Genomic DNA, 21286 nt, shown 5'->3' with positions numbered 1-21286 from the left:
AGTTTTAATTTGCATTGCTCTTATCTATTAATGAGAGTGAATATCTTTTTATGTTTTAGACATTTAGATTTCTTTTGTGAAGTGTCTTTTTGAGCCTTTTGCCCATTTAGAAAAATTGAGTCACCAGCTTTTTTCTCATTGATTTATAGAAGTTCTTCATATACTTTGGAAACTAGTCCTTTATCAGTTATATATGTTGCAAATACCTTCCTTCACTCTGTGGATTGTCTTTTCACTTTTAATTGTGGTTTTTGATGAACAGAACTTCTTAATTTTAATGTAATCAAATGTATCAAGTATTCTCTTATGGTTAATGCTTTTTGTGTAGTGTTTAAGAAACCCTTTTCTTACTCAGGATCCTAAAATTTTTCTCCTATATTGTCTTCTAAATCCTTTATATGTTGTGCTTCTGGTCAAGATGGTGGAATAGAAGGTCCCCAGCATCACTCTCTCCCACAAATCAACCAATTTATAACTATAAAAATGCAACAACAGCCAAGCTGGTGCTGCTAGAGCTCAGGGGAAGAGGAGGAGAGACATACAGAGTTCATGAAGGCAGGAGAAGCCATGATGAGAGAAAGAAAAAACGGCTTGGAGCATTTTGGACCATGGCCGCTTTAAGGCTGGAGCTGCTGAGCGCATGGAGCAGGAGCCAGCAGAAGCTGCAGCTGTGTCCTTTGGATGGAATTGCTTGGAAGTGGCAGGAGAGAAGGGGGCCTTGGTGGGCCCCAGGACAGCAAGATCACTAATAGGGTTCCCGTGGATCCACACAGCAGTGAGGAGCCAGAACAACTGAAAAAAAGGAGCCTTTCAGAGACCGGTGAGTCATCGCAAGGGAAAGGCACACAGCCTGTCCCATGGGAAGTGTTTGGAGCATGGACAGTGGGGGAGAAGGGCCCACCAGGAGATCACTGGGACACAGCAAGGGGAGCCGATCTGCCCCTCAATCAGCCCAGGACCACTCAGAGGAGACTGGTCAGGAATTGCATGGGGTACAGTTTAATTAAAAGGTTCAGGCCCAGATCAGAGTTTCCACACAGCCCAGGTGCAACAGGTCTCTGGAGAGCCAGAAATACCTATAAGGCCAACCATTAAACCCTGAGCTGCACAAAAAGCCTTCCCTAGGGAAACTGCAGCAAAGCAGCAATTTAACTCAACCACACAGCTCAAGTACTGGTTCCCACAGGAAATTCCCCCATTTTAGAAGTAAGCAAAGAACAAAAAATTAGTTCCAGCCCAGGCACACCACCAGCATCTTGGGGACCACCAGGGGACCTGAGGCATGGAGCAGGAACCAGACCACCACCACCCCCCTGCCACCTTCAACCAGGCACACTGCCAGCACCAAGGAGCATGCCAAAAACATCACCTCCATGTGGGTGGCCCCCACAGCCACCACAGTAACCACGGCTGCTGCAAAAGTGGCTAGACATCACGACCACCATGCAGATGGTCCACCAGCCACTGGAGTGCATTGACACAAGGAGAGCCACCAGCAGAGACCAAAGAAAAAGAAAAGAAGAGGATGTCTCTTTCCACAAAGCCCATTCCAGAGTGAGAGAAGAAGCATCTGCTCTATGATAATATTGGGGGACCTGAACACACCTCTCAGCATTGGACAGATCATCTAGGCAACAAAGCAACAGAGTAACCATTACTCTTTCAGAAGGAGAGAAGAAATATAGGGTTATCAGTGGTGTTAGGGGGGAGGCAGAGGGAGAAATTGGACAAGGGACATAAAGAATAAGAACAATTTGTAACAACATATATACTAGTAATATTGATTTGATTAACATATGTCAACATCGAATCCCAAAAATATGTATAATCAATTATGATTCAATAAAAAAATAAAAATAAATTGAATAAATCCTTTATATGTCTTTAACCTACCTGGAAACGATTTTTTGCAAATGGTATGAGGAAGGGGTTGAATTTCATTTTTTCTGCATAAAGATGTCCAATTGTCCCACATGTTTTCTCACTGCTCTTACGTGACACCTCTGTCATAAAGCACATATCCGTGTGTGAATGCGTATGTTGGACTACAAAATTCTAAAACCAAACTCCTAACTGCTGCATGACACTGCCTTTCAATGTGAAAGGTGACGTGATGCAATGAGTTCTAGACTCCACCAGGCCAGAATCTCAACTCACAGTCCCCATCCCTGAGCCCACACCTTTCTTAGGTGGTCGTTGTAAGGAATGGACACAGTTTGTGATACCGCATCACTTCTGTATGCACCACATGTTTCAAATGTAAGCACTTGCTCTGTTTGGAGCCTTGGGGCTTGGGGTTCCTTGGCTGTATTCATTTTCTATGACTGTGTAACAACTTGCCACAAACTTTGTAGGTTAAAACAACACCCATTTATTATCTCACAGTTCTGTAGGTCAGAAATTGAAGTGGGCTCAACTGGGTTCTCTGCTTAGGGTTTCACAAGATGGAAATCAGCGTATCAACTGGGTTGGACTCTTCTCTGAAGGCTCTGGGGAAAATCTGCTTTCAAGTTCATTCAGGTTGTTGGCAGAATCCAGTTTCTTGAAGTTGTAGGATTGAGGTCCCTGTTTTCTTGCTGACTGTCAGCAGGGATTGCTTTTAGTTCCTAGAAACTGCTCTCAGGACCTTTTCACACGGCCCCTCCATCTTCAAGCTGGCAACAGCAGTCGAATCTTTATGCTTTGAATCTCTCTGACTTCCTCTTCTGGAGAAAATGCTCTGCCTTTAAAGAGCTCATGTGATGGGATTAGGCCTACCTCGTTAAGCTCTTCATTTTAAGGTCAACTGCTTAATAATTACATCTGCTAATCACTTTTGCAATGTAACAATGTAATCACAGGAGTTAACACCAGAGGGTGAAGGTGCTGGGGACCCTCTTAATGTTCTGCTCATCACAGTAACTAGATGTTACTTGGACTGCAGTTTTCACAATAATCCATTTGATTAGAATTTTTTAATATGTGTCAGAAAACCTAAAATCCCTCATCAGCTTATTCCAACTTCACAAATGGGTTAGGAATGTTAACTTAGACTTGCCTTTATGGAGCGTGGCCCTCTTTCCTACACAGACATGTCCTTTTTTTCTTGTAATTTCTTAGTGATTTGGATGCTGTTTTTATCTGATATTTCTATAGTCTATTGCATCCCACAGTCATTTATGGAAACAACATTAATCAACAAATACGAATGTATACTACATTCATAGCACTTATCCAAATCCAACATCACATCTGGCAAGATGGTAGGCCATAACAGATGTTTCTTAGATGTCTGTTGAATGAGTGAGGGATAATTGACAGGCTTTGCTCTTAAGTTGCATACTGTCTATTTTAGAAATAAGCCGTATATACCTACACAAAGATAAGTAACAATATAAGAATATATGTGACTAGTTTTGAAAAAGTGGTCCAGGAGGTAGATCATAGTGTGTGTGTGCACGTGTGCGCACACAAGGAAAGCTTCATGGAAGATGTAGAGCTGGAACTGGACCTTGAGAAATATGTATAATTTGGATGAGTGGGAGGATGGTCCACAGTGTAAGTAGTGAGGTCCATGTGAGCAAAGGTGCAGTTTGGGAGCAGCCATTTTGGGTGGGAATTAAGATCCGAGTGGTAGGTTGTGGCCTCACAGAGGCTTACAATGTCAAATATGGAAATATCAAGCAGAATGTCCAACAGAAATGTTTGGCTCAATTACCTCACAAAGCCAAAGGTTTATCAAAGTGAAAGGACTTTGAACTCTCTGGAATAAAGGTAATATTAATGCATGATTATCTTAATCCACTAGGAAAGTTTTAATAAAATTTGATTAATTTTAAAAAATTCCTCTCATAAATACCACTTTAGGACTCTAGGAGAAAGTTAACAAACAGACATTGCAAGTCAAAATAAGTTTTTTTTTAATTCCATATTCAGCTAACAAACAGCAATCTGAAATAATGTTGATACTTAATTTGTAGCCATTGTACTTGCTGGAGTTCTTTCTCATCCCACTTTGGAGGTAAATATTCCTGTAGCTTCCTTTTCTTTCCCCAAAGTCAAGACCTATGCAGAGAGATCTATAATCTGGGAAAGTAATTGGTAAGCAAATCACAGAATAGAAAGTCTTATGATGATATATAATGACATATAATCTGGGAGAGTAATTGGTAAGCAAATCACAGAACTGAATGTCTTATGATGGCATTAAGTATACCTGCGGTATGGTAGGCAAAATACACACACCACGATGACAGTGGAAAAAAGGAGCAATGTGCACAGGGACTGCCGAAGAGGCGCTTTGTCAAAAATCAATATCTGAGAGGCACATGACCTAGATATTTGACTTAAGTTGTGTTTCTGGAAGGCAGCCACTTAGCTTGCATTGTCTGGTGCCACCCACGCTGGTTCTAGGCAGCCCTAGGGCTCCAGGAGCTGCTTTGAAGGCTCACTCAGAATCCACTGCATGGTCAAAGGCATGTTCGGAGTGCCTCTTTTTTCTGTACACTGAACACAGGTACACAAGAAACGCCAGACACAGCAAGGTCGCCGCTGCGAAGAAGGCAAGAGTGCCCACAAAGATGGGCGGCTGTATGGGCAGGCGGATCAGCGGGCTTTCAGCTGGGATCTGGTTGGTCAGGCTGAGCATGTAGCCGAGAGACCAGGCTATGCTGCTGTTCCCCACCTGTGGAGCAGAGGAGACGGCTCAGGGAAGGGCTCGAGGCTAGAATTACATACCCACAGCACACCACTGACAACCTCACAAAGCTCCCACAGGAAGCTGTGGCCTAAGGAGGTCAGAGGCCTTGCCCAAGTTCAGACACCGCACTGTGGCCACAAAGGCTCAGGCATCCCACCTCCAGCACTGCAGGGAAAACAGTAAGAAGACCAATCCACGTAACCTCATCACAGCCCAGCGTGAGGAAGGCACAGTGAATAACAGTGAAAGTAGGGAGTTCTGGTCAAGATAGCAGAATAGATGGTCTCCAGCATCACTCTCTCCCACAAATCAACCAATTTACAACTATAAAAATGTAACAACAGCCAAGCTGGGGCCGCTGGAGCTCAGGGGAAGAGAAGGAGAGACCTATGGAGTTCATGAAGGGAAAGAAAAAACTGCTTGGAGCATTTCAAGCTGCAGCTGCTTTAACGCTGGAGCTGCTGAACGCCAGCAGGAGACTGCAGAAGCTGCAGCTGTGCCCTTTGGATGGAGTTGTTTGGAGGCAGCAGGGGAGAAGAGGGCCTTGGTGGCCCCCAGGACAGCAAGACCACTAATAGGGTTCTCATGAACCCACACAGGAGTGGGGAGCCAGAACAGCTGAAAAAGGGGAGCCATTCAGAGCCTGGTGAGTCATTGCAAGTGACTGGTGCAGGGCCCATCCCATGGGAAGTGTTTGGAGCACAGGCAGTGGGGAAGACAGGCCCACTGGGAGAACACTGGGACACAGCAAGGACAGCCAATCTGTTCCCCAATCAGCACAGGACCACTCAGAGGAGACTGGTCGGGAATGCAGAATTGCATGAGGTACAGTTTGATTAAAAGGTTCAGGCCCAGATCAGAGTTTCTACACAGCCCAGGTGCACTTAGTCTCTGGAGAGCCAGAAATACCTATAAGGTCAACCATTAAACCCTGAGCTGCACAAAAAGCCTTCCCTAGGGAAACAGTAGCAAAGCAGCAATTTAGCTCAACCACACAGCTCAAGTACTGGTTCCCACAGGAAGTTCCCCTGTTTTAGAAGTAAGCAAAGGACAAAAAATTAGTACCAGCCCAGGCACAAAAGCAGTGCCTCAGGGCCCCACCCAGGGACATAGAGCCAGGGATCTGACCCCCTGCACACAACCAGGCACACCACCAGCACCATGGGGCTCTGCCTAGGGACTGGGGCATGGAGCCAGGAACCTGACCCGACCCACAACCAGGCACACCACCAGCACAAGGAGCATGTCAAAAACATCACCTCCATGTGGGTGGCCCCCACAGCCACCACAGTAGCCACGGCTACTGCTAAAGTGGCTAGACATCACAACCACCATACAGATAGTCCGCCAGCCACTGGAGTGCATTGACACAAGGAGAGTCACCAGCAGAGACCAAAAATAAAGAATAGGATGTCTCTCTCCACAAAGCTATTCCAGAGTGAGAGAAGCATCTGCTCTATGATAATATTGGGGGACCTGAACACACCTCTCAGCATTGGACAGATGATCTAAGCAATAAATCAACAGAGTAGCCATCACTCTTTCAGAAGGAGAGAAGAAATCTAGGATTATCCATGGTGGGAGGGGGGAATGGGAGGGGGGAAGGAGATGGGTATAGGAAGAGATTGGGCAAGGGACATAAGGAATAAGTATAATTTGTAACAATACACATACTAATGATATTGATTTGATCAACATATGTCAACATTGAATCCCCAAAATATGTATAATCAACTATGATTCAATAAAAACAAAACAGTGAAAGTACTCCTATTGTCCATGGGTACAGGAGTGCTTGTGGCTAAAGAAAGAGAGTATGAGTAGTTTACTGAACCCAGAATCAGTTTCTTTTTCTTTTTTTTGGTGGCCGGCTGATAAGGGGATGTGAACCCTAGACCTTGGTGTTATAAAGCTGCGCTCTAACCAACTGCCTAGGAGCACTTTCTAAGAACAGGGGATCAGTCTGATTGGGAAGCAGACTTTGTCAGTTTCTTCTGAGAGTTCTACCTATTGTTGTTTTACATGTTTTTAGGCTGTTTGATTAGGTGGATAAATGTTTCAAATTTGCAATCTTCACAGTGAATTGAACTTTTTGTCATTATTTTGTAACCCTTTGTACCTCAAATGATGCTCTTTGTCTGAAAGACTATTTTGTCAGATATCAAATAGCTACACCAGCTTTCTTTTGGATAGTTTTTGACTGATAAATAAAAAGAAAATTATTTTTCATTTTCAATCTTTCCATTTCCTTATGTTTAAAATATGTGTTTCTCTGTTTTAGTCTATTTATGATTATTGTGATTATTGCTATATAATTTAGACTTTTTTCTAATATTTTTAAAAATTAAAATTAGTGCTCTTTTCCTACTTTTTCTTTTCCTTTCCTTTCTTTTCTTTTTTTTTTTTTTTTTGCCTTAAAAATGGTATCTGTATGTTCCCTTTGGCAAGATGAGAATTTTAGGCTGCTTTTATATCCCTGTGTCCTACAACTCCCTACTGTACCCCATCATGTTGGGTATTTTCTATACTTGGGTTATATAGATGGATTTTCTCTTTTACCTTTTTCTAGTGTTAGTTTTCTTTTTTAATATAAATTTTAAGACAAGATCATTTATTCTAACTTCCTATATTTTGTAACATTTCCTGAATTTACTTCTCTTTTTATTTGATTGCTTCCTCCAAAAATGTTTTGTTTGTTTGTTTGTTTGATTTTTTTTTTGTCAGCTGTCCAGGTGACAGGGATTAAACCCTGGACCTTGGTGTTATCAACACCACACTGTAATCAATTGAGCTAACCAGCCAGCCATACTTCCTCCAAAAATATTTTCAGTATAAGTCTTTGTGTGGCAAATCTTCTGAAGTCTTTATGCCCTCACATTTAAATACTAATTTGGCTGGATATAAATTCTTTATGATGAAAGGAATGAAATGTTAAACCTAGAATGTAATACCAATCCAAATTGGTATTCAATGGAAAGTCATTCTCATTCCTTGTACATTACTGGTTATTAGATTTATTAGAAGCAAAGCTTAGAGAGTACATGCCATCAACAGTTCTTATGTCTCCAGACATCCTTATTTTTTGTAGATGACTCAATTTTATTTATACAAATATAGACAGTCAGAGGCCTAATGCAGGATATTGACTGGTTTAATCTAATTGTTGCCCAAGCTGGTATTGAACAGGCTGACTCCAGATATCCCTCAGGCTTCACATCAGCTATTCCTGAAATGAAAAAAACCCTCCTGGAACCTGGGGAACATAGAGTTGGCTGAACATATTTGCAAGGCTGAGTTCTGCCTGAAAACAAGGTCTGGAGGCCCCTTCACCATTCAGTCACCTGACAGCTATGATTCTAGCTTTGGACCATTCTAGTCACTCAATATGTAAATATATAAAACACTGAGCTAAGATCCTCCTCATCCCCCAAGACTTTGTCAGTAAATACCGTGACCTCAAATTCATTCAAAGAGAAAATTCTTATTTAATGCTAATGTAAATTCCTTATGCTTCAAAGTCTGTATGTTACTATAATGTCTGTGTAAAATGGAGAACGATTAGTTACAATCCTCTTAAAAATTAAGTTATATTTGAAGCTTCTTTTAAGGATGAAAAGCCTCAGATCTTTAACGTATTCATTAATTCAAGAAAACTTTACTAATCACCTACTAGGTTCTAGCCCTTGTGCTGAATGCTGGGAAAATGAAGATAATAAGATAAGTCCCTGCCCTTGAGGAGCTCACAGTCCACCGACCCTGGCTTCCAGTTCTTTCCCCATCTGGAAGGGTCTCCTGTGAGCAACTCCTTTAAATTCTCCATTATCTCTTCTCCTGAGAAGTTCACAGGTGATCTATCTGATCAGCTTCCACCAGCAAGTTTAAAATCACCAATACCTCATTTACTTTCTACATTTCTTCCACACTCATACATATAAACCTCTCTTTTGGGAGGAACAGGAGAAAACAATTTGTGCTTTGACTTACTTCTTTTTTAAAATGTATTTGGGGCCAGGTCTCCTCTGTGAATCTGTATCCATTTACAAGCAAGTGGTAGATATAGTGGGCTGAGAAGCAGTAGGAGCGGGCGTACACCTCATCAAATTTGGGGAGCAGGAAAGGGAGCTGAAAAGGAGGTTTAAAACTTCTAAGAGGCAGGTGTGTTTTCAAATGCACATTTCAGAACACCTTAGACTAACAGTCATATTTTAAGGAATCTTATCACCCAGAATTTCATAATAAAATGACTATATAATATAAAAATACCATCATACAAGTACAATATAATAATTAAAATATCTTTATACAATATCACATAATTATAATCTCTAAATTCATTGTGTGCTTATTATGTGCCAAACACTGTTCAAACCACTGTGCATGTGATCATAACATTAATTCACAACACATGTGCGAGGTACATTCCCTTTTTACCCCCATTTTATACATGTGGTGGAAGTTGAAGAGCCTAAAGGCCAATTCAGACTATACATACAAGTGCATACAATTGGAATATAGTCTGCTATACTTTTTTGTGTTGACATTGATCCTTTCTTTTTAAATACTGACCTGACTCCAATTCTGTGAGCAGAAATTCCAGGTGCTTGAGTTGAAGGTGTCCAGGGAAAAGCTACCTGAAAGATTTAAAGCACTGGCTGTGTAGTAGAATCCTGCAAAAGCCTGTAAGTAAGTAGTACAGAAGGAAATTAGTTCTCAGAATGGGCTATAATATGGAGGTTTCAGAATGGGGAATAATGAAGTGGGTAACAAACAGGTCAGCAGAAGAGAGACAGTAAATATTCGAGAGGGGAAAGAAAGAAATCTTTCAGTGGGTTTTGCTCTTACCACAAATGGCCCTTTAACCTTTGGCTGATAAACTCTATCAAAGGAACAAGCTTCTTGTTCATGGCAAGCTTTGAAGTCAAATATGGAAGCCACCTTCTCCCTACACACTGATGGGTCCCCAGTTCCTTCAAAAGTGATGATGTCATCGGGCTTATAACTTGCTGGCCTCTCGTCCACTGTGCACAGGCTGTCAAATAGATGGCCCATGGTGAAGTTGGTGCTATAATTCCGAGGGTAACAGGGGTTGGTGAGATCAGTTTTGGTAGTAGAATTCTGTAGATACAAGAGTGAGGTATTAGAAACCACTCTTTTGTGGACGATCAACTATGTCCCTTTTGCAGATTCTCACTATCACTACCCTCCAATGCCAAGAGAGAAATTGAAAGAATGACATTCTGTGTCAGTGTGCACTTGATCCCAGGTTGTCTAGGTAACTCAAATATGAGCAGGAAAGGGAGATAAGTGTGACAGTTACCCTGTACCAGCCACTACGCTAGGTTCTATCTGATCCAGCCATTACAATAGCCCTACGAAGCAGGTTTTATGAACTCCATTTTGGTGAGAAAACAGGTATCTTCAGATTAATATATCACTTTGAATGGAATATTATCTACACCTAGAAAACTAATCCAAAAGGTACAAATAAACATGTTATGAAAATGAAGTTTCCTTCCCACCCACTTCCAGCCACTAGACCCTTGTCTGGAAGCAATCAGTATAGCCAGTTTTGGTGTATCATTCTGGAGATCTTGTATGCACATGCAAACATATTTCCTCCCTCACTTTCTTTTTCTTAAACTATAAATGGTAGCACTTTATATACACTGTTCTACCCCTTGTTTTTCTCACTAAAAATATATCTTTGAGATCTTCCCATTCATTGTACGTGTAGAGTGGCTCCTCTTTTTAGTAGCTGCATAGTACTCCACTGTACAAATAAACCATAGTTTATTTAAGGAATACCCTCTAGAGGAACATTGAGGTTGTTCCCAATCATTTTGCCATTACAAACAAATAATGTCCTTATTACACATAAATTTTTCATCAACTTGCAATTTATTTGATATAAAAATTGAGGTAGGAACCTGACTTTACTTTTTCCAGATGACTATTTAATCTCTTATCTACTGGCGCAAAATACTCTCTTTATCTCATGCTATAAATAATTTTTGATTTATTTATATTTGATTCTATTTATGGACTCTCTTTTCTAAGGAATTAGATTTGAACTCTGTTCAATTTCAAAGCCACTAAGACATACTCCTTCCCCTAGAGTAAAGTCTTGACTCAGATATTTAGCCCAATCCTTTCATTTTACTGATGAGGAAATTGAGATACACATCAAAATAATACAGGTCAGTGACAGGATTCTGCACAGAATCCTATAACACTCATCCAACATAACTCACATGAGTGTCTTCCAGAAAGATCTTGATATGACTGAGGAGGAGGCAAGTAGGCTCCTTTCTGCCTCAATGGTGTGAAAAAAATGTATGATTTTCAAAAACTGTTATATCTGATTTGCAATATATCATATGTGGGTCACCCTATGGCTGAAATATTGGTTGAAAGAAAAAAAATCACATCAATAAACTGGTTATTTAGTATCTACCTCCAAGTCTGACTTATACTTTTTAAATGATTGAAATAGTATAAATCATCTCTGGCTTGACCCAGAGAAGAAGCTCAGTAAATATTAGTTCTCTTCCTTTTGCCTTTGAATTACTTGTCATGGCATTCCTTAAGTATAATTTGCCAGTTTGCCAAGTTCATGCACTCAACATTCAACAATCTTCACTAAACTTAGTGTTTGCAGGGCACTGTCACGAAAAGGTCAATCAATGGGCTTCAGAGAGAAAGGTCTACTAGAAAACTACAGCCTAATCTGTTCTCAGAGTAAAACCAGTTAATATTGGGAAAAAACAGTGATTAAAAACTATTCTCAATAGCAATAAAGTATTAAAAACACACATAAAGAAACGATATTTAACAACAAACGAACAAGACAAATGATGAAAACTATAAATTTTATTGAAGGATACAAACCAAGAACTAAATTAATGGAAATACATGTTACAATTCTGGAGAGAAAATCTTAATATCATTAGTAAACCTATTTTTACCAAATTAACATATAAATCAATGCAAGTGCAATCACAGTCTCGATGAAAAACTTCTTTTGTTACTTCTTAAAATAATTTTGAAGTTCAAAATAAACATCTGAGAGTACAAAAACAAACTATTGCAAGTAGAACAACATGATATTGGCCCAAGAAGGGAAAAATGGATGTACAGAACAGAACAGAAAAATCCAGAAACAGATCCTCATTATTTAAGTACCTATTATTGGAATACCTGAAGTTATAAGATTTCAAAAAGTCATCACAACATTGGCGGGAATCTGAATGGTTTTAATTTTGTTGAAGATTGCCTGTTTTTTCATTTAAATAAAAATACAGCTATCCCTTGACCCTATCTTACAGGAGTAAAATCACTAGTCCATAAGTTTATACGTGCAAGAAGGTTTACTGTATTGTTGTTGTAGCAACAAAACAGGACATAGCTTGCTGCCCACCAGGAAGAGAATTGTTGACAAATTACGGGATATTAAACAGTAAAGAAAATAAATTGTACATTGAGCTAGAAAGTGTAGAAGAACAGCACATCAAGCTGTGACCAGGGATGGCATTCATTTTCACTTTAACACCTTTTTGTATAGTTTGAAATTTTTACCATAAGTATGTACTTGCTTTTATAATAAAATGATTAATATCGTTTTTTCTTTTTAAATTCTGGTACTTCGAATGTTATGCTCCCATAAAAATCATAATTTCAAAGACTAACAACACAGGAAGTTGCTCATGATACATTGTTAGGTTAAATAGAAGCTGGATATTATTAGGTTAAACAAAAACTAGAGATACGTATGAAGCCAAGTTTGTAAATACAGATTCATGCATGAAAAAAAAAAACCCTGAAGAAAATGCAACAAATATGTTAATAGTAGTGAATTCTGCTTTTTAAAAAAATTCTTTAGTTTTTTGGTGTGCATCCTTAAATGTTTTTCAGAAAATATGTATTACTTTAAAAACAGAAGGAAAATTTCTTACTTAAAAGGAGAAAAAAAAGGTGAATGCATGTTCCGAATGTCTAACACGCTGTCTGAGTGACACTTGAGCCCTGAGGTGACTAGAGACTTGTTAATAATAAAATAACTTGCAAAGTACATATCCAGGTATCATTCTCCCCATACAATGTAGCTCGTTATATTTCAAATGAGGAAATGAGATTCAGGCTGGTGGAATTTACTCAGCCAGTGTTCATGATGCAATAATTTGTGTGAACCTTCCAAGTCAGGGCTTGGCAACACATATTTGACCCAGGAAAGTTCTGGTCAGGCAAGTCTGGACCTGCATTTGTGGGTGATCCTCATCACATCTGTATCTTTCCCTCTGACTGAGTCAGAAGTCCTTGAGGATAGAGCTACTCTCTCAGGCATCCAGAGGTTACCAGGTAAATTGGAGATCCCTGTCCATGTCCCTGTAAGCTATGAGGGGCTGGGAGTTCATTCCTCTACCCCCATCGCTGGGTTCACACTTGGAGACCTCCATTCTCAAACCTAAACGAGACCTCAGAAAAGTGCAAATAAAAGGAGTTGGAGAAAAGGATCTTCCAGAGCTTCTCTCCTAAAAAAGCATGTTGATTGAACTACTTTAATGATTAAGTGGGGAGGAGTGGTGGATATTGAGACCCTCACTAGAGAGGACAGATTTGGTTACCTGTGGGGCTTGGTTTGGCTGAGTGCGGGAGGGGGCAAAAGTGTGGGGGGTGGGATCCATGGAAGAGTAGCTGAGACTGCCTGCAGCTCTCACGTCTGTCCTTCCCGGGCAATGCTCAGACTCCTGACAGTGAAGGTCACAGGCATGTGTACTGGGGCTCCAGCCTTTCCTGTGAGGCTCAGTAAGGTTTTTGAGAGAGGCCAGAACTATAGGGCAAGTTCCTGCAATACACCTTCCTGACTACTGTGTAAATGCAGGGGTCTGAAGATATGAGTACTGCTGGAGATGACACTTTTGTGAGCCAACTGAATTTTTCTGCAGGCTAAATGAAACTGTTTCCATCTTCGGTTTCCAAGGTAGGTTGGAGGAATGGGATTAAACTACTGATTCTGTGTCCACTGTGTTCACAGGCTGATCCAGGCCTGTCTCCTGCCCCTGGGTCTCATCAGAAACCAGAATCTGTGGCTTCTGGTTGTCCTCATACCCCTCTAGGTGGTCAAGGCCCCTCCCCTCCATCTCAGCAGCCCAGGCATGGCTGACATTGATGTCCCCTAATCCTGGAGTTTGGGGTCTGGGGTCTCATCTATGGAGTTAGTGCCCTCACTGACACACACTGCACTAATGCTGCTTATATTAGTGACCAGCTGATGCCTGAAGTAGGCTTCTGTGCCCTGGAACACTTACTGTATGCATTACTGACCAACACAATTAACTTTGGTTGCTGTAAAGTCCTACCATATAAAGGGCATCGAGTCTGCCTAATCTAAACCCATCTAAGAGGAGGCTGAGCCTGGGGAGGGCTCCAACCTCTTCCCTCTCAGCAAGCGTTTCTCTTGTGATCACTAATATTATTTTATCTGCACCCAGGGGAGTCCCCAAATTCCCAGACTTATTTAGCTACTAGTTTAAAACAGTTTGTGTCCATAAAGGGATCTCAGGTCTTGAATCATTTACAAAATATCTGGAGCCCTGAAATTTCCTGTACTTCTTACTCAGATTTGCTGGTAGTGGTCAACAGGAGAGAGAGAGCTTGGACTGCTCCCCCAGGAGCAAATTGGAAAATGCTATTATTTCCATCCACCTTCCAGTTGAAGTGGAAAGGACAGACCCCAGAAGGCAGAGCACCCTCCCCGTGGCTCAGACCCTCATGGGAACACCTGTTGCACCCCCACCTCCCAGGCCCACGTACCTGAAAGAGCATTGCCAGAAACCTCTTCTCAGCCTCGTTCCGGCCATAGCACTGGAAGCTGTGCGTATAGAGTGTATACATGTAGCCATACAGGGACACCTGCACGAAGTCGCTGGTGTTTAGCCCCACCTTCTCTCCTGCCACGAAGGATATTTGGGTGGAGGCACCACCTAGATCCAGGGCACCTGTAGTTTCTACTCCATGTGGATGCACCCACATATGCCACAGGTTCTTCTGCACAGTGGGAAAAGAAAGTGAGAAAAAAGGCCAAAGGCACCATCTCTGTTCGCCTAGGTTTCTCCACCCAAGACCCATCTCCTAATACTAAGAAGTATGACATGGGGAGCATTCAGGGCCAGTTCTCTCCTTTTATTTCAGGGGTGGTGAATTCAAATGCTTACAGGAGCTGGGCAGATAACATAAATGAGAAATAAATGAGTGAAGTAGATTAGGTGTACAACAGGGAGTGGTGGGGACTGCAACAAACTGGAGAGTCCATGAGTTACATTTTGTTCTCATTAGTTATAATCACGCAGGAATGTAAATCCACTGTGATCAGTTCCTCCAGTTTTGGGAATGGGAAGGTGAGGAGGTCAGAAGAAGCTAGAAATGTAAATTTTTATGTGAAATTTCCCAAATATTAACTATTGGCAATTATCTTATAAATTTAAAATACATTTGCAGGGAAACAAAATAGGTCTTGGGTTGGATATGGTCCCAGTACCCTCAGTTTGTACCCTCTGTAACAGGGCAGTTGTCTCTGAGAGTTGACTTTCCTCCACATCAAAAAAACAGGGAGTGCAGGGATTGGACTGTAAGGAGACCTAGGGACACAGAGTGAAGACCTCTCTGTCTCTGGGGACTCGGGGAAGCAGACTGTCTGAGGGCTATGTATATCCCAGATGGCCATGGAGTCTCTCAAAGAATCATGGTCCAACTGCCCTTCAAAAGACCCATAGCCCAGTGTTAAATCTAGATTCCACCCTCTCCAATTTCTTACAATCTAGTCAAGTGATGACATTCCTCCTCCCCCAAGAATTTGGTCCTGTTTATGATCCATGCTTTTCCCCCAGCTGTACATGTGTCTTTTCTTAGTTACTGTCTCATAGGTGTTATCCTAATGAATTACATGAGATTACACATAATAATGTTACATGTTATCCTAATAATTACATGATATGACATGTGTTATCCTAATGAATTACATTAATGAATGACACAGGACAGATGTCCCTGTCATCATGTACTTCTGCTTAAGCTACCACTCACAGGGGATGGGATAAAGAGCAAAATTAAAAACCATGCATTTGTTTCCACACACCTCCAGGAAATTTCCCATTAAATAGTTGGCTGTAATCCATCCATATACCCCTTCCTCTTGCCCAGAAATGATTTGAGCACCCCTAAAATCAAAGGGCTGGGCCTTGAAGTAGCTTTGGATGCTTGCAAGGACTTCTTTAGCTGCTGTTTCATTTTGCAACCTATGCAAGGCACAGAACACAAAAGGCTGAGTGCCCAGACAACACAGTCTTAAAATAGTCTCCCTCAGGTGAAAATGTAAACATCCCCACCTCCTGCTGACAGGGATGATTGTCCAGATGTGTACCATACACGGCAACCCCTTTTGCGAGTTGATGTCTCCTGGGGCCACCATGAAGGCAGGATGCACTTGCTACCTGTCAAACTACCAAGCAGGAAAGTAGCTTTCAGTGGAAGTACAATTTGTTCTCCCCATCCATCCCTAACTGTTCCTGTTCCAGTTCCATTCTCTAGCAATCAGCAATCAAAAGAGCCTCCTACTTAGCTGCTATTGCTCTGACTCAGATCAGCAGATTGGTGACAGCAGAAGAGTGACATAGGTAATCCCTTAAGGGCATCATGCAAAGGAGCCCTGGTCAAGCCAGAAGGAAGGGCAGTTTTGGAGGAAGGGGGAAAGGAAGAAGATTGAGTTTTTAGCTGTCCCTGCTTCACTCTTTGGAAGAGCTTCATCATAAGAGGATATGATGGTAATCACGGTTATCACTGGATTGAAAAACCACTGGTGTGTTGACCCACAGAGGAGTGGAACATAGCATTACTGTGTGTTATTATGGCATCCACCTGCTGCTGTTTTACCCTATGAAAGAAAGCTCACTTGGGAGATTACTTCCTCTTTCATCAGTGGGTTAAGAAAGCCAGGGACCCTGGCTCAGTCTTGGCTCAGGGAGAAGAAAGAGCAATGCTACAAGCAGAAGTCCATTCCAACTCAGTGGCAAATAATCACTGCTTGGAAAGTAATTCAGTTTTCCCAGTTTTATCAATTCCCATTCTAGCTGATTTACATCAATTGTTTTTTTTAAAATTTTTTTGTTTTACTTTTCTAATAATTAAAATATCAGCTAGTTCCTCAGAAGAAGTAGATCACTATCAGAAAACAGTTTTACAAGAAAAGTTAATTATTCAAAGGGGACATCCACTTTTTTTCCCAAGTGGTAAGTTTTCTTTTCATGGTTTTTGCCATGGGCTATAAATTGCAGGACCTTTTAATAATATCTCACTGAGCAACTGGGGGAAAAGCAACTAAGAAAAAGTCAGGTTCTTTAGAACTGTTTTCATGAGAAAGAAAAAGCAGAAGGAAAAAATTTCTATATAATTTCTATTACAGGTCAACTCAATCATTTTGAAACACACTGCAGATTCCAAGAGTGAGTTAAAAAAAATACAACTTCCTTCCACATTTCTGCTTAGTCAACCAGGACATCAAATAATAACAAGAATAGGAAAACTCCAAGGAAAAGGTCCAATCCACTGAGAGAGCTTCATGATTTATTTTTATGGTCTTGTTAAAGTGGCTCTATTTATTTATATTTTCTTCATGCCCAGACATATATAATTTTACATGACTGAGATCATGGATAAAGTGTCTTTGAAGAAAATGAGTGTTGTCTTCTCTTGAAAAAGCCTTATTTCCAATGCTTGGAGCAGCCTCTACCTTGAATAGACTTAAATTTGATATTTTTTTGGAACTATTTTTCTTTTATTTCAAGGTCAAGGAAATATTATAATGGAGAGAAAAAAAAAAAAGGACAATCAAAATCAATCCAACTGGGCTAAAAGTCATGGCTGCTAATTTAGAAGGAACTGATTGATTGAATGAAATGAGATGTTTGTTTCATCACTCCAAAGGCTTTGACTGACGTGAGGTGTAGACATTGCATTGTTTTAAACCAGACTTCAGTGATGTTTTGTACATGGGCAGAAGCTACATAGCTATGGATCGCACTTACTACAGAACTTAGCTGGTTGTTCAGAAGTGTCAGAATGCCAGGTGTCAAAAACAACTATTCTAAAGAACCAGAGGATTCTTTCTAGTTCCCATGAGCAGATTTCATGTTACCTCGCTTTTTTCAAAGTTTTCAATAAAACCATCAAGGGAGAGGGAATCAATTTTAGAATTGTTTCTTGCTGGGTTTTAAAATAAAGACTAAAAATTTCCCAACATTTAAAGCCTAAATTTATGGCAGAATATGGACTTCTTCCCTTCGTGTTTGCTCCCAGAAATAGAGTTACATTCCTGGCAAGGTTCAACACATTCTTGGCTATTTGGGTCAAATGGGCTCCTTTGGGCCATTTCTCCTTTACCTCAGCAGGCGCATCCCAGCCGTGGCTCCCAGGTAGATGCGGGTGGACCCATGGAGGTGGGCTGGAACCTGCCCCTTGACTTTTCCCATACAATCTTCAAAGGCTTTGGGGGCTTCTTGGGGATTATTCCCATAGCTGGAGATCCCAGAGCCTGAAGAGCAAGCAGTCAGTACTTGTCAGCATTCCCAGAAGTTGTATTATTATTGTTGGCTTCTAAATAAAAGGCAAATTGGCTTTCAATTTTACTGTTAGGTTGTGGTAGGGGGTTGAAAACAGGTAGATATGCTAATTCCCAAGGGTCACACTGATCGGTCCTCTCCCAACCTCTGGAAGGAATAAATTACAAAGGTGAAAAAAGTGAGCTTTAAAAACATGTTTTCATTATGGAAATTTCAAATATAAATGGAAGTAGAGAGAATAGTATAACGAACTCCAAGCACCCATCTCCCAGCTTCAACAATGATCAACTCCTACTTCATCTGTTCTCTCTCCACTCTCTTCCCACAAAGCAAATTGCAGACATCGTATCACTTTATTCCCAGTATTTCAGTATGTATCACAAAAGGTAAGAATTCTTTGAAAGAAGCAAAACGAAAGTACCCTTATTACACCTACAAAAATTAAAAACATTCCTTAATATCATCCATTATTTGGTTAGGGTTCACATTGCCTCCAAATTCATTCTCATTCTCCCGCTCTGTGCCTCTTTCTCTCCTTCCGCTCCCTCCCCACCTCTCTCTCTCTCTCTCTCTCCACTCCCGTTTGTATAAATCAGGTTCCCAATAAATTTTATACATTGCAATCTTAAGCCCCTTTTAATTTATTGGTTCCACCCTCCCTTTCTATTTTTCCTTGTAATTTTTTTTTTAATCTTTGTAATTTCTTTGTCCTGTAGAGTTTCCACAGTGTAGAATTTGCTGATTGTACCCCCACAGTTCAATTAACATCTTACATGGTCCTCTGTATTTTCTATTAATTGCTAATTGAATGTAGAGGCTTGATCAGATTCAGGTTTGAAATTTTTTGGAAAGAATACTGTATAGGGATTAATGTGTGCTTACAATAGAAGGCACATAGAGTCTGGTTGTCTTTCTTTTTGTGCTTACATCCATTATTCCATTAGGGGTTGCAACATAACGATATTTATTTTTATTTATTTATTTATTTTTTACTTATCACTACACAAATTATGAAAAATAGTGATATTTTAATTCTACCTTTTGTTCTTCATTTATTGCCTTAAAAGAGAAAGACCTCCCCAGCGTTAACTATTGGGTTACTCTATGCTACAGTTTGTAAAGGAAAGGCAGGATAACTGCTTGATTACTTCCTTTATTTGCCATCTTAAAAAATGTAGGTTGCATCTCCAACATTCCCCCTAATTTAACCAATAAGGGATTTTATTTGCTTTTTAGATCTGTAGGAACATATGAATTTAAGAGTATTTGAGTGCTTCAATTTATTGCAGTTATTCTTATTGATGGTCCCACCTTTCGCCAGTGGGTTCCTCCTCAATGTGGTCCCTAAGTCTTTTTTTTATTTTTATTTTATTTTTATTTATTTTTATTTTTCTCATTTTTTTCTTAATTTTATTTTGTCGATATACAATGTGGTTGATTATTGTGGCCCATTACCGAAACCTCCCTCCCTCCTCCCGCTCCCCCCTCCCTCCCAACAATGTCCTTTCTGTTTGCTTGTCGTATCAACTTCAAGTAATTGTAGTTGTTATGTCTTCTTCCCCCCACCTCCCCGGTTTTTGTGTGTGTATGTGTGTGTGTGTGTGTGAATTTATTTATTTATTTTTAGCTCCCACCAATAAGTGAGAACATGTGGTATTTCTCTTTCTGTGCCTGACTCGTTTCACTTAATATAATTCTCTCAAGGTCCATCCATGTTGTTGCAAATGGCAGTATTTCATTCGTTTTTATAGCTGAGTAGTATTCCATTGTGTAGATATACCACATTTTCCGTATCCACTCATCTGATGATGGACATTTGGGCTGGTTCCAACTCTTGGCTATTGTAAAGAGTGCTGCGATGAACATTGGGGAACAGGTATACCTTCGACTTGATGATTTCCATTCCTCTGGGTATATTCCCAGCAGTGGGATAGCTGGGTCATATGGCAGATCTATCTGCAATTATTTGAGGAACCTCCATACCATTTTCCGTAGAGGCTGCACCATTTTGCAGTCCCACCAACAATGTATGAGAGTTCCTTTTTCTCCACAACCTCGCCAGCATTTATCGTTCAGAGTCTTTTGGATTTTAGCCATCCTAACTGGGGTGAGATGGTATCTCAGTGTAGTTTTCGTTTGCATTTCCCGGATGCTGAGTGATGTTGAGCATTTTTTCATATGTCTGTTGGCCATTTGGATATCTTCCTTAGAGAAATGCCTACTTAGCTCTTTTGCCCATTTTTTAATTGGGTTGCTTGTTTTTTTCTTGTAAAGTTGTTTGAGTTCCTTGTATATTCTGGATATTAATCCTTTGTCAGATGTATATTTTGCAAATATTTTCTCCCACTCTGTTGGTTGTCTTTTAACTCTGTTAATTGTTTCTTTTGCTGTGCAGAAGCTCTTTAGTTTGATATAATCCCATTTGTTTATTTTTCCTTTGGTTGCCCGTGCTTTTGGGGTCATATTCATGAAGTCTGTGCCCAGTCCTATTTCCTGAAGTGTCTCTCCTATGTTTTCTTTAAGAAGTTTTATTGTTTCAGGGTTTATATTTAATTCTTTAATCCATTTTGAGTTGACTATAGTGTATGGTGAAAGGTATGGGTCCCTAAGTCTTTTTGACATGACCCTTAAAGCCTTTGAGAGCTTCTTTGCTTTCTGAAGTGACAGAATATATCAGATGATTTTGTACATTTCCTGCCCCAGATCTGGAATCCACCATTTCTCCAAGGATCCCTGGTACCTTTTATTAAAAAATAGTATTTAGTGTACAAAATTTGGAAGCTAGGATATTCATTGAAAGCCTTTTCATAGGACAGACCTAGGACAAACTTTATTTAAGAGAATATACATCATGAATTCTTATTGATACATCCAATTCAAATTCAAAACTAGAGGATTTTACTTAACCTCTTTGATATTACATCTTTATTTTCTTTTTCCTATGCTAAAAATCATGATTCCCAGCAACTCCAACATAACTCATTTGCCTTACTTCACA

General features: G+C 40.3%; 1 protein-coding gene across 1 annotated transcript in view; it reads right to left on the bottom strand.

Annotated features, from left to right (window-relative positions):
- Positions 1-4426: 4426 nt before the first annotated feature.
- ENTPD3 (ectonucleoside triphosphate diphosphohydrolase 3) overlaps positions 4427-21286 on the bottom strand; it is a 36173-nt gene continuing 19313 nt past the window's right edge. The window contains exons 4-10 of the mRNA XM_063115399.1: positions 18110-18260; positions 15810-15969; positions 14489-14722; positions 9521-9793; positions 9245-9355; positions 8663-8800; positions 4427-4663 (exon numbers count right to left, since the gene is read on the bottom strand). Of these exons, the coding sequence (XP_062971469.1) occupies positions 4427-4663; positions 8663-8800; positions 9245-9355; positions 9521-9793; positions 14489-14722; positions 15810-15969; positions 18110-18260 (1304 nt within the window). The remainder of the gene's footprint in view (positions 4664-8662; positions 8801-9244; positions 9356-9520; positions 9794-14488; positions 14723-15809; positions 15970-18109; positions 18261-21286) is intronic.

This window comes from Cynocephalus volans, chromosome 11 (genome assembly GCF_027409185.1).
Source record: "Cynocephalus volans isolate mCynVol1 chromosome 11, mCynVol1.pri, whole genome shotgun sequence".
Lineage (NCBI taxonomy): Eukaryota > Metazoa > Chordata > Mammalia > Dermoptera > Cynocephalidae > Cynocephalus > Cynocephalus volans.
Note: the sequence above shows the minus strand (reverse complement) of the source record. Positions and strands in the feature narration are given on the sequence as shown.